The 13498-nt window shown below is 37.1% G+C and overlaps 1 protein-coding gene across 2 annotated transcripts; it reads left to right on the top strand.

Moving 5' to 3' along the window:
- The first annotated feature begins 235 nt into the window (after nt 1-235).
- Nucleotides 236-7168, top strand: LOC104248016 (thaumatin-like protein 1b). Of its 2 annotated transcripts, XM_009804189.2 has the most exons (4): nt 236-530; nt 627-1332; nt 6604-6692; nt 6789-7168. In XM_009804189.2, the coding sequence occupies exons 1-4, from the start codon at nt 464-466 to the stop codon at nt 6791-6793; spliced, it is 867 nt and encodes a 288-aa protein (XP_009802491.1). In that variant the 5' UTR covers nt 236-463; the 3' UTR covers nt 6794-7168. The 2 variants fall into 2 exon arrangements, with proteins under 2 accessions (XP_009802491.1, XP_070028314.1); XM_070172213.1 differs by lacking the exons at nt 6604-6692; nt 6789-7168 and adding an exon at nt 5532-5875 and having other exon boundaries at nt 281-530.
- The last annotated feature ends 6330 nt before the right edge of the window (nt 7169-13498 follow it).

Below are 13498 nucleotides of genomic sequence, written 5' to 3' on the forward strand. Positions count from 1 at the left end.
AGTATAGTTATACTAGTAAAGTTTGGAGAGACTAATGTGTATGCGGACCTTATACCTATTCCGAAAAGGACAAAGTATCTATTTCTCAATTCAAAAAAGATAAAAGAGCAACACACAAAGTCACAACTTGAGAAGTAACCATTTTCAATAGAATCCAAATCTTCCATTTGAGCAAAAGTACCCCGTAAAAATTGAAAGTGGAATATAAAAGGAAAGTGAAAAAAGATGCCAAAACCCTCGCAATATCTTTCCTTTTCTGATTTCTCCCTACCTCAGTGCCTCCCTATCTTTCTATTTTTTTTCGCGCTGTTTCTTCACTGTATCAACTTTTCCTTTCTTTATTCCTCTGGACCTCAAAAATCCAATAGAAAACGAAAATGAAAAACAAAAAGGTAACATCTTTGAAACCTCAAAATCAATCAAACACTCACAATTTCCACTAACTTCCCACTACTCATCACCAATGGATCGTCTTCTCATCACCCCCATCTTTCTCTTTCTTCTTCTCATCACTTTCTCTCTCTTATCAGGTAATCAATAATCACTAATCAATTTCCTTCTAATTCCTGTTAATCTTAATCTTTATTTTTGGTTCTTGATTATAAAAAATTTAACTTTTTTTACAGAGGTGCAGTCAACTACTTTCAAGATAGTCAACAAGTGCCGTCACACAGTATGGCCCGGAGTATTAACCGGAGCTGACAGAGCACCCGTTAACCCAACCGGGTTTACTCTCAAGAGTGGCAAATCCAAGACTCTCAAAATGCCCAGGTCTTGGTCGGGTCGGGTTTGGGGTCGGACCCTCTGCTCGAACGACCCCTCAAACGGTGGTAAATTTACTTGCGTCACTGGAGATTGCGGCTCCGGGAAGGTGGAGTGCGCCGGAGGCGGCGCTATACCGCCGGCGACTTTAGCGGAGTTTACACTTAACGGTGACCAGGGTTTGGATTTTTATGACGTCAGTCTTGTGGATGGGTACAACCTTCCTATGCTTGTAGTTGCTAAAGGAGGTACAAGAGGGGGATGCAGTGCTACGGGATGTTTAGTGGACTTGAACGGCGCGTGTCCTAGAGATTTGAGGGTTGCCAGTGGGAAAGGGAGTCACAGTGAGAGCGTTGGTTGTAAGAGCGCGTGTTTGGCGTTTAATGATCCAATATACTGTTGTAGCGAAGCGCACAATACGCCTGACACGTGTCAGCCTTCGATCTACTCGCTTTTCTTCAAACACGCGTGCCCACGCTCTTACAGTTATGCTTATGACGACAAGACTAGTACCTTCACTTGTGCCTCTGCTGATTACTTGATCATCTTCTGCCCTCTCCCTTATACCAGGTGAATTTACTTTTACGCCCTTCCTATTTTGATTCCTAGTTATTGGAAGATTTTTGCTAGTTATGTGATTTTTATAGGTACTAGTTATATATAAATGGTGGGTTAAGTTGATATTCAGCATAATACTCTCTGTGTTACATCTTTCTATAGTTGAAAATCTATGTACAAAAATTTATTCAAATTCCAAAAATAGTAGATATGAACCCATAACTTTAAAAATATAATGGGTTTAATGCTAAAAATCTTAGTAGTTGAACCCATAGAGTTTGAATCCTGGATCCGACTCTCGTCGCCAAAATAATGTCATGGCATGTTTAAGTATATGTCAAAAGTGTTTCTTTCGTTCTTAAACTCCCTCTCAGTCAAACAATGCCATATAAAATGAATCGGAGGGAATAATAGTTAAATTATGATAGAAAGCTTTAGTTGGCAAAGTCTGCCTAAGCACGTGCTAAATCGGCCTCAGTGTGGTATTAAATGAGTAACGAGTTCCATTTATGTAACTCAATAAAATGGAACAGGTGTAGAGAATATATATAGCCGACTTCAACTAATGTAGAATTAAGGCATAGTGGATTGATTGATTGACTAAAATGATCTAAAGTATGGACATTCAAATGAAATTTCTAGGGGCAGCCTGATGCACTAAGCTCCCACTATGCGCGGGGTCCAGGAAGGGCCGGACCACACGGGTCTATTGTACGCAGCCTTACCCTGCATTTTTGCAAGAGGCTGTTTCCATTGCTTGAACCCGTGACCTTCTGGTCACATGACAACAATTTTACCAGTTACGCCAAGGTTCCCCTTTTTAAATGAAATTTCTATTGAGTACTAATAAGTTCTACGGGGGTCCATATTCATAGTTTATCGAGCATCTGATACTGGAGTTTATGACGTGAGACATTTATTGACTTCCAATCTATGCTGATAGTTGTACCTCATATGCCGCTAACTAATTGTCAATATAACTTAAAAATGATATTCTTCATCAAAGACTAAAGGTAGTTGCTGAGCATGCTATGAAGACTCTTTGAAGCACATCAAGAGGAATGGCTGAATATTTTGTAGTTGTTACCAGGCAGGAAAGTTAGATTCCCAGCCTAGTGGTATCTCCAGGAGCTAAATTCTCTAGCCTTGTGGCACCTAATCAGGAATTGTTCATTCAACACATTCCCAAGCCTATAAATATCTAGTCCGGAATAGTCGTAAAGTCTTGAAAGTTCTGCTTGCGCTTAGGTATTTGTTATCAAAAAAAAAAAAATTGTCCTTCATAGGATTGGAGCATATGCATTTATGAAGGAATATACACTTGATATAAAGGAGAGATTCGAGGAGTGGATGCAAATCTGGAGATTAAGGAAGGGAAAGAGGAAGTGGCTTGAGAGTGACTATTAACAAGAGTAAAGTGGGAATATTTCAATTTAATATAATTTTTATATTTCTTTAAAGCCCACACCTGCATGCTTGGAGTTAGTCAGGGTTGCTAACTCCGTCTCAATGTCACACTTATTTATTTATTTATAAGATAAGTAAATATTATTAAGGCAAGTACCAAGATGGTACTGTAAAAACAAATTTAAAACAGTACAGAAATCACCATATAGCAATTAAGTACACTCATCTCAATGAATCTAAGAAGTCTAAAACATCAGAGAAGTCTTCTACTGTCCTCTCCTTACACCTTTGAAACAGATTTTATAAACAATTATACTTGACAACTGCTATTTGCTTCCTCTATCCATCAAAACACCTCCTATTCCTTTCCCACCATATACTCCATAAGATGCATAAAGGAGCGGTTCTCCAAATTTTCTTTCTGTTTCCTGCAATCTTTTGTGCTTGCCAGCTTGACAGTAAACTTTGCACATCTCTAGGCGTCACTCAGTGCACGCCAAATAAACATAAAACGACAGCCCCGATCTTTGATGGTGGTTTAGTCTTCCATATTATCTTCCAGGGCCATGCCTCCTTCCAAATATTCAAATTTTCCTTAAACACATATAGCAGCTACGTACTGTGAAGATTCCTTCATTGTTTGCCAGCCACACCTGTGAATCATTCTTCGAACTATCCAGTTTGAGGGGTTCTAAAATAGCTAACAACTGACTGATCTCATCTATTTCCCAATCATTAAAATCCCTTCTAAACTGCATATTTCAACCAGCTTCAGAGTAACACTCTGAAACCACACAATCTTTGCGCACAGAGAGGTTATATAAAATAGGAAACCTATCTCCTAGTCTCTCATAACCTATACCTTTATCTACCCAGAATCTTATCCTTGCACCATTCCCTACCTTCAGCTTGACATTTGTATGAAAATCCCTCCTTAACTTACTGATGTTTTTCCAAATTGTCACTTTATTTGCTGGTAAAGTAGGATTTGGATTCCAGCAGTCCACTTTGCCAAATTTAGTGTTGATAATCTCCTTCCATAGCGCAAATTTATCCTTGTTGTATCTCCAAAGCCATTATACATCAGGCTTTTATTATGCAACCTGAGATTCTTCTCTCCCATTCCTCCTCCCTTTCTGGATACCATCACGTCTTGCCATCTAGCTAAATGAAATTACCTTTTTTCCTGAATTTTCTTCCCATAAAAAGCTGCTCCTCAATCTTTTAATTTTCCTCTCTACACTTACTGGAATGGGAATGAGGGAAATTAAGTAAGTAGGCATGCCATCAAGAACAGTACTCACAAGTGTAAGCCTGCCCCCAAAAGATAAATATTGCTTCTTCCAGAGAGAATTTTTTCTCACACCTATCCAACACTCTAGTCCTTGCCACATTGATTGATCCCTCTGCTTGGCCCCTTGAGGAGGATCGAGATATACTGCAGGAAACCTATTAATGTGGCATCCCAAAATTCCAGCTACTTCTTCATTCCAGTCACTTTTTCGATATATTCATCAGAATTCACAGCATAAACATTACTCTTTGACAGATTAACTTTCAGTTTTGAGATAGCTTCAAAAGCTAGTAAAATTACCCTCAAATGCAAAATTTGATCTCTAACAGCCTCACACACCACTAGTCTGTCTTCTTTTTTCAACCCCTTGTGTACATGGTTTTGATAAGGCAGTTTGTCATTTTGCTCATGAGAGCTCTGCAATCATTTATCTTGCTTGCAGTTGGCTGCCAAGCCCAGTCCCCTCTGGCAACTAGTGAACAATGGACAGGGATTGTCTGAGCCCACAGATCAGCCATCGCTGTATAGCATTCCGCTAGCTTGTCACTGAATTCTTCTGATAAAAAATAAAAACTTGTCACCGATTCTCATAATCTGTGACCGATTCATATATCTCATAATTTGTGACCCATTCGATGAAGCGGCTTACCCATTTAAAGACCATATTGGTGGATATGAGGGTTTATTGGAACGTTGCGGGGTTCAGGTTATAGTACAGAACACTTTTCTTTCCAGAACTGGTAAATCGAGCCAGTTCTCCTGCACTGTCAATGTCGCAGAGTACTTGTTCCCAAAACTTGCTTTTGGTGTTCGAAAACTTTAGGAGCCTTGACTCCTCATTCCTTATGATTCTCCTATTTCTTGCCCTTCTTCCGAACACAATTTCCCATGGAGTAACCACTTGTAACTTCCAAAGCCAACATTGGTCTTGCTTCACCAACTTAATTTTGAGCTAAATACAACAACAACCTAGTAGAATCCCACGTAGAATCCCATTAGTGGGGTCTGGGGTTAATGTTGAGCTAAATGTCGAAAGAATTACATTCACATCCTTCTTGTTGCATGTCTTTGGCATATGGATTAGGAAAGATAATAAGTGCTAAAAATATAGGCTTTCTCATTAAGATCTAGAGCATGGGTTCTGTGTATTATCCTTGTGCATATTGATTAGTTTGAATTTTTCTGGTAAGACAGTTTTCAGGTAACTTAATTTTAGAGACATATCTAGGATGTCAAAGGACTACAATCAGATATTATCATTGGCTGCTCCTTGCTTTTCTCTTTCTCCTACGAAACCAAGATTCCTGTAATTTAGGAGAATTAACTAAAATCCTTTTATTGTCGCTGGTTAAGAAAAATGTATATGGTAAAACCTTAATCTCGTTTTTCTCTCAGCTTTCAGCTTTACAAATTATTGCTGCATTGGAACTCCGCAACTTAGGTTCCTTTTCCCAGTCTAAGAAGTTCTAGTAAACTGTGAGCATGTGTGCCTTGTATTTCTTTTGATCAGGTTTAAGTCGTGCAGCAAATGTACGCCCAAGGTGGTCCTTGCACTTTGCACAAAAAGAGTTTAGAAGAAGTTCCATTTGAATGCCCAGAAGAACTCGGATGATCTTGTAAACTCGGATTAATTAACACTTGTAGCAAAAATTAAACAGAACTGTGAACTCAAATTAATGGAAGGGTAAGCAATATCTGCCACGTCTATTGGGTCAATTGTAAGAAAAAACATACTTCCTCTGTCTCAGGAGTGCCAGAGTTCATGTACGAGAATCAAGGCACTAAATGGCGGTGTGAACTTGGACGTTGGTTATTTCTGAAATAAAATTTCTTTATGTACAAACTAAATAAAAAGTAATTACAACTTCTTATTGTTAAAAGTACGAAGAAAATGGGAAATAATAATCAAAGCAAAATCTTATCCCCAAAAGAAAAAAAGCAGTAAGGTTAAATTTTACTTAGTTTAAGACATATCTATGACGATCGTGACATTTGAATAGTTTAAGGGTACTTAAAAGTAGTTGTTGGAAAGTTCTCTTCAAAATGATAAAGTTATCTGCTGAAAAATCAATATGATACATCAGGAAACACGTTACATCAAAAGTGTAAAACAGATTTAAAAAGCAAACCATTAGCTAACATTTTATACACGATCTTCAAGTTGAATAGTAAAAAGTATGATTTTGTTGAGACCCTTTGCATTAAGAGAGTTAAATGACATACCACAAGTTCAAATACCACAAGTTCAAATTTCAAAGTGTTGAGGGTTTACTAGATGCATCTACTGCCCGTAAGAACATGTTTATCCAATAGTATTGCCTAAAGCATAACATCTTAAATCTTCTTTTCGTTGCCATCTGTTGTCATCTATCCAACTTGCTTAAAACAGCTTGCCATACCATTTACTAGAGAGCCATTCACCATTTCTTCCTGTATGGAGTAACTATATTTTTTGTCCATCTGGTGGTAATAGGATTGTTGGCTAGTTATATTTGGATATTATAGCATGGTGTTTTTCACTTGCAAATTAGCTTTTGTGGTTTAGTAACTTGAGCTTTCTTGTTTGAACGGGAACTGTACAGCATGAAAGTGCTAGGATTGAGGAAGGATCCAGCTGAGCTGCCACTGGTTAATAAAACAATGATGTACATTGGAAGGCATCATCGAAGTGGTGAGTCATCCATCCGACCATCTTTTATTGCACCATATGGTGTCAGCAATATTGCACTTGTGAATATTGTGACTGACCTTAATGGGCAACTTTCAGGCTAATTTACAAACAGAAGTTGAAGCTGGGGATTTTGTTTACGTACCCAAATGCTATCAATCTCTCTCATGTAAAATCATGTGCTACGTTGTTTCGGTGGGGAACTCGTCGGTAACAAATGACAATAATTGTGTATATGAGCTTGTAGCTTCTTATAAATCTGCAACTTTTTCATTTTCGCTTTACATTTTGCTCTCCATTGCTTTTGGTGCTTGGAAGGGTCCATAGTGTAATGTCATGGGCATGTCGAGCAATGAGGCAAAGAAGTCTTAAAATGTTTTTAGTTGGTTCAGAAAACATTTTTTGAACATGTTGAAGGTACATAATAGGATTGTTGAGCTGCTTATAATAGAAATAGACATTTCGTACAGTTTTGGTTATTTGATTGGTTTTATACAATATTGGACTGTGATGAGAGCTTAAATGGAGTGAAGGATCATTTGGCCTATTAATCAGTTTGTTTTCTTCCTTTCATTACCTGTTTTTACTCTCAGCTGAGCTCAGAACTTCTTACATATTGTTGGTTCATATCAGCGTATTAACAGTAATAAGAATCAGTTTCTAAAAGAGGTGTTTGGAGACAAAAATTCTTAGTTTCTGAGACTGCAACATTTGGTTGCTTGATTACTTGTAGCTTTACTGGTAAACTGTGTTTTAATGGTGACTGGTGATTTACTAATCTAGCCACTATTTAGCCCTATAATTAAGATATAGTCATTATCATGGAGTTTCATATTCAACATGGAATATTATAATAAAATGGTGTTAAGATGCTCGGATCATTGAATTGAAGACAAACTCAATTCGATTCCTAAGCCGATGGGCTTAGATCCAAAGCCTGCTTGCTTTGGAAAATTTGCATAGTATGGCCAATTTTGAAGCCATTTTTAAAAGGAAGAATGACATTGTATCCCCGTTGTAAAAATAATAATCAAAAAATGTATAAATATTTGTATATTTTTTGTATATATATACATTTTGTATGCTATATACAAAAATTATACTTTTTCGACTACCAGATGTAAATAGTTTCTGGCGCGGGTTAAAAGTGATAATACTCCTTTTAAAATTATGTTCGTATTGGATGATTTTCTTTCTTTTTTTGCTGTTATATCTCGGTGAAATTCAAAAATAGCTATATTTACAAGTGGTAATTGAAAAATAGCCACAGTTTCAAAAGTAATTGAAATTTAGTCATTTTTCGTGTAAAGATAAATTTGAACGAAAATACTGTTTAAAATCCGGAAAATATTCCAGCATAATATACTGGTCCAGCATAATATGCTGCAAGTTCATACACATGTGCTCCAATCTCCAGTATATTATGTTGTAACTTTCCATGTGTTGGAGTTCCAACATGGTGAAAGTTCATACATAGGTGCACCAATCTCCAGTATATTATGCTGAAACTTTTCGTGTTGTAGCAAAATAGTTACTATTTTTCAATGACTTTATAAACGCTGACTATTTTTTAATTACCAGTTCGAAAACTGGCTAGCCCGTGCTATTTTCACGTTATATCTAGCGAACTCTAACGATAGAAATGACCTAAAAAATGGCCATTCATGTATTTCTCTAATTGAATGAAATGGGTTATGGATGGAGTGGGATATTGTTGATTCATAAGTATCGTTAAATTGTATAATTTAATTTAACTTATTCGGATTGGCGCAAAATTGATTGTTTTATCTAATCCACTTATGTCCGTTTTACCTATCTTATTCGCTTAAGAAGTAAAATAAACGTTTAGTGGGCTATCAGAAATATGCCTTATATTTTTCCTTAACTTTTTTTTTTTTTTTTTTGGTGGAGGTATTTTTCTAGATGTGTATCGCATGATGGAGATATTCTACATCTACAATAGATAGCAGTGGCGAAGGTACATATTGACCACCCTTCGTCGAAAAATTACACTATATATATAAGTAAAATATTAGATTTTAATGGTATATAATATATATTAAACAGCCTTTATCTGTAATTTTTTACTTATTTCAAGTTTGAACACCCTAAATGAAATTTCTGACTTCACCACTGATAGATAGAAAAGAGGTATGGAAAACAATTGAGAAGTTCCCTTAAAAGAACGAAGAGAAATGCAATTAGCAGAGGAAGTTGACGGTGGAGGGCGAATGGGGAAAATAAAATTAATATTAAATGGTTAAATTATGTAAGTGATGTTTAGAAATGAGATAAAATTCACAAATAGCTATTTTCCGGTCATTATAATTGTTTAACCAAAAAATGAGATTTCGGTGAAAGCTTTAATTTAGAAGAACTTGGGTTACTGATAATCAAAAGAATATATGAAAGAAAGTAATTTGGCTAGCAATAAGATAATCAGAAGAAAAACAAGTAAATCGGTATATTCAGATAATATTTTGTGTGTGTACAATTGATCCATTTTCTCCCTTTTATAGCTACTTTGGAGATATGTATTTTGCCTTTGTCAAAATAAGGCTATTATGGGCAATTAAAGACATTAAATGCTACGTTACATAATCATTGTATTTAATACAGATTCTCTAACATTTTTAGTATTTAAGGCTCATTAAGTACTGTATCTGTACTCCCATGAACTGTCAGATTCATTCCCTTTGATTTTTGGACTTAAATAGGTACGGGCGCTGAGTCTTTTGAATAACCGCTCGTGCCTCTTCCTTTGCCTTTGCTCGTATCTGTTGCAACTCGTGCCTCTTTGCCAATCATAACTCTTTGACCAGTCTACGTGTCATTACACGTCATCTTTATACCACTTTAATATGTAAACTCAATTTTTCCCAATACAGATAGTCCCCCCACTTGCCATTTATTCATCAATTGAATATTTGGGAAGTGGATTTCATTAAGGCGAGAATTTTTGTCACCCTTAATGCTATGACAGAATCAACGCTTTATTTGTTACTTTCATTTAATGTTCTTCACGCATGGCACCCTTTTACTGGATCTGCAACTTTACAGCGCTTTTTAGGGTTTTTTCACAGCTTCACTAATCACGAAGCGTCAGTTCTCATTATGACCTTTCCATCAGTGCACCTTTTCCTTTGACAGTTGTTTCGTAGCATAAATATAGTTTTCTTCTTTGTCTTTATCACATAAAGTTTTCAAAATATTCAGTTCGTGAATCTTTGTTTGTTTCTTCCTCGTACTATCATGTCTTCATCAAACCCTAACCCTAGAAAGGTCCCCATAGCTGATAACTTCCCTGATGTCCCCAGTAGGAGCAGAAGATGAGGTAGGCTTCGTAATTTAGGATCTTCATCCTTGCGTGGTTCTTCTCTTCCTTCGCCTAGTTTTGGCCCTTATTCTAGAACTAGAGGTTCTCTTTCACACAGATCTTCTTCTAAAAGTAAGGAATCTTCAGAACCTCTAGTAGAGGAGATAGTTCCTGTGGAACTATCTTTTTATCATGACAGAGAGTCTCTTAGAAACCAAGTATCTTCTTTAGATCGTGCCGATATCTATCCCACTCAAATTACTGAAGGTTTGATTTCTATAGTTCATAGAAACTACCATTGGAGTCATGATTTTCCTATTATCATTCTCAATCCGAATCAAAGAATTACTTCCTACTTAACCGAATTTTCCTTTGTTTATACATACCCTTTAACTTTAGGATTTAAACCAGCTATTGACCCTGTTATCCTTGAGTTCTGTCGCTTCTTTGATGTTTGCTTGGATCAAATTGGCCCAATAATATGGAGGGTTGTGGCCTGTTTGAGACATTTGACCAACACAACCAGTGTGCCTTTTACTTTCCCACATCTGATCCACCTTTACTCCGCTAGACTCTTTCGCAATGGTGTTTTTACACTAGTAGCCAGGAGCAAAAGAGTTTTGGTGAGCCCTGAAGATGACAAAGAGCGTGGCTGGTATGCCAGGTTTGTTGCTGCCCCCACTGTTGGTTTAGTGGGTGATGAGAACGTTCCCTTCCCTGAGAAGTGGAATTTTGCACGTGAGTCTTCCGACTTTTTCGTACCTTTTTCTGGAAGATGTTCCCAATTTTCGTGATTGGGTAAACAAGCTATTGAAGATTGCTCCAATCGATGGTAGATCTTGGAAGATCCTTTCCCAACGATTTGGTTGGAAAGTAAAAACTCATGGTAAGAGCTTTTATTTTATCTTACATATATTTTTTTATTTCTCTGAACTAATTTCAATCCTTCTTTCTATCAGGATTTGCTATTCGAGGAGTTACTGCTGAGGCGGTCGCGCTTCTCGTATCTCTTTGGAAAGGGCCCAAGAAATAATCTTGAGTTCTTCATCGAAGAGAAAAGCCATTGATGAACAAGATTCTGAAGAAGAGGAAGACGGGGGCTCTTTGGTAACAAGGCCACGGGCTCGAAGACGCATCATTTCTGATGATGAAGAAGAAGCATCCCCCTGACTGTTTTATTCCCCTTACCGAGTCTGTTGAGGCACCGGTGGTGATTCTTGACGATGATGTTGCTCTCGCTGTTGCTCATGACTCTATTGAGCAGTTTTTTATCTGCGGGTTTGGTGGTGAAGGCTTAGGCCCAGTTTTGGATGAAGCACCCCTGACTTCTTTTTCTACACCCGTGTCTATGACTCCTTCCTTGCCGATCTCGGCTGTTTCCGTTCCTCCCCAGACTGTCTTTACTACTTCTACTGTCCCTCCTTCAAAAAGTCCTCCCCCAATCATTCACCGTGCTAAAGTTGGCTCCTCAAGTAAGAGTGGTGCTATAAGGCAAGTGATCATTGAAGTCCCCGCTGAGGGCAATCTCTTAAGGAAATCGGGTCAAGCATATGTATGGCTAAAGCCCTTAATTGGACCAATTGAAAGAGTCAAGCTAGAGAGCCATAACTCCTTGACTTTGATGAATGATATTGTGCACGTTTCTCTAAAGGTATTCCTTTTCTCTTTTTTCCTTTGATGTGCTTTAAAATTTTTCTATCTTTGAGATTCTCATTACCCTTCCTTTTCTTTTTTTTATAGGCCAATCTTATCGGCACGGAGATGATGAAAAGAGTTGCCCTCTCAGAGCTATTAGTGTGTGATTTTCAATTAAAGGCGTGCAATTGGAAGGAACAGTATGAAAGCCTTCAGATTGATGTGGAGTACTTAGAAGAAAGTAAGAGTACCTTGGAGCAGCAGGTGCGGGCCTTGACTTCAGCGTTGGCAGTTGAAAAGGTTTCCTCAAGTCAAGCGAATAAAGAAAAGGCTCATCTTGAAACCTCTTTCTCCGAGCAACTGTCCAAGGCAAATGAAGAGATTAGAGAGTTGAAGACTCTCTTGGGTGAGAAAGAGGCTTATGCTAGGGAGCTCGTGCAGAATTTGACTCAAGCACAAGAAGACCTCCGAGCTTCTTCTGATAAGGTTTGTGCCTGGGAAAGTTCCTATGCCTCTCTTTAAGCTTCTTACACTTCTGCCTTAGCTAAAAATGAGAAATTAAAGAATGAAATTGCTGACTAGGAAAGGAATTATGAAATCCTTGAGGATAAATCTGCCATTGAAGTGAGTTGGGCGTTTTTAAATTCTCGTTGTGATACCTTAGTTGAAGCTAGCCAAGAGACTTTTAACTTGGAATCTGAGTTAGCTAAAATCAATGAAACTATTGAGAAGGCTCAGCAAACTCAAGATTTTCCTTCTCCTGTGGCTAAAACTTCCGTGAATGTTGAAGTTGATATGGGTATCTCAACTCTTTCAAGCCCAGTTGATCCCGCTGCTGTTGATGCACTTATTTCAGTTCCTACATCTTCTTATTGATAAGTTTAAGTCATTTGAATTTCTTTGTGTTGTTTTGTTTTTTTGGGAAAATTGCGGTAAAACCCTTGGTCTCATTTGAGGGTTTGTTTTGGAAATACAAGTCCCCGGACCTTTCATGGGGAAATTTGTATAAACTCTTGAACTTCCGTTTAGTTTATTCTTGCCTTTATTTTTAAGGACTTATAGAATAATTTGCATTTTTATTCTTTAAAAATGCTTCTATTAACTTCATGAATATTTACATTAATCATGAATTTTATAAAAGAGGGACCTTTTATATTCGACACTTAATGAAGAAGACGTCTCAACTTCATAATGGTGTTAACATACAATAAAAGAAATAGGAATATACATGTTTCTTTGAAATAACTTTGACAAGTTTTTATTTGAACTTTGTCTAGTTTTGAATAATACTTTACACGTATTTGAATCACATCTATAACTTTCTCGTAACTATTTTTCTTGTAACATATTTAAAAAAAGTAATAAACACGAGGTTTTTATCTATAACCCGTTTCAGTACATAGTCTTTACCCTAACTATGATAAGGTTTTTCTTTGGCCTTAGCTCGTGACTTTGCTCTGCACTTGACTCATTCAACGAGTGAACTTTTCAGGGCTTAATCTTCTTTGCCTTTCCTTATACACATGCCCGTGTATATTATGTAGTCCCCCAAATTTTTTAGCGTTGAAGTATGAAGCCTCGAGCACTTGATTGTTCCTCTCATTTGTCCTTTCATTACAAAGGAAAAACATACGAGACTCGGAGGTGCGATTATAGATGAAGATTGCTTAACCCGTTTGAATTTCTATTAGAATAATTGTAAACCTAGGCCAGGAAGTTTAATTTATTCCACGTGCCTTGCAGGTCGTGACTCATTATTTAGTACGGGTTAACGTTTTGCCTATCATCTAAAATCGTTAGTAAAATTTTAATTCTAAAATTATATTTTAAAATATGGATATCTGACCATGGGTATTCT

This window comes from Nicotiana sylvestris, chromosome 1, assembly GCF_000393655.2.
Source record: "Nicotiana sylvestris chromosome 1, ASM39365v2, whole genome shotgun sequence".
Lineage (NCBI taxonomy): Eukaryota > Viridiplantae > Streptophyta > Magnoliopsida > Solanales > Solanaceae > Nicotiana > Nicotiana sylvestris.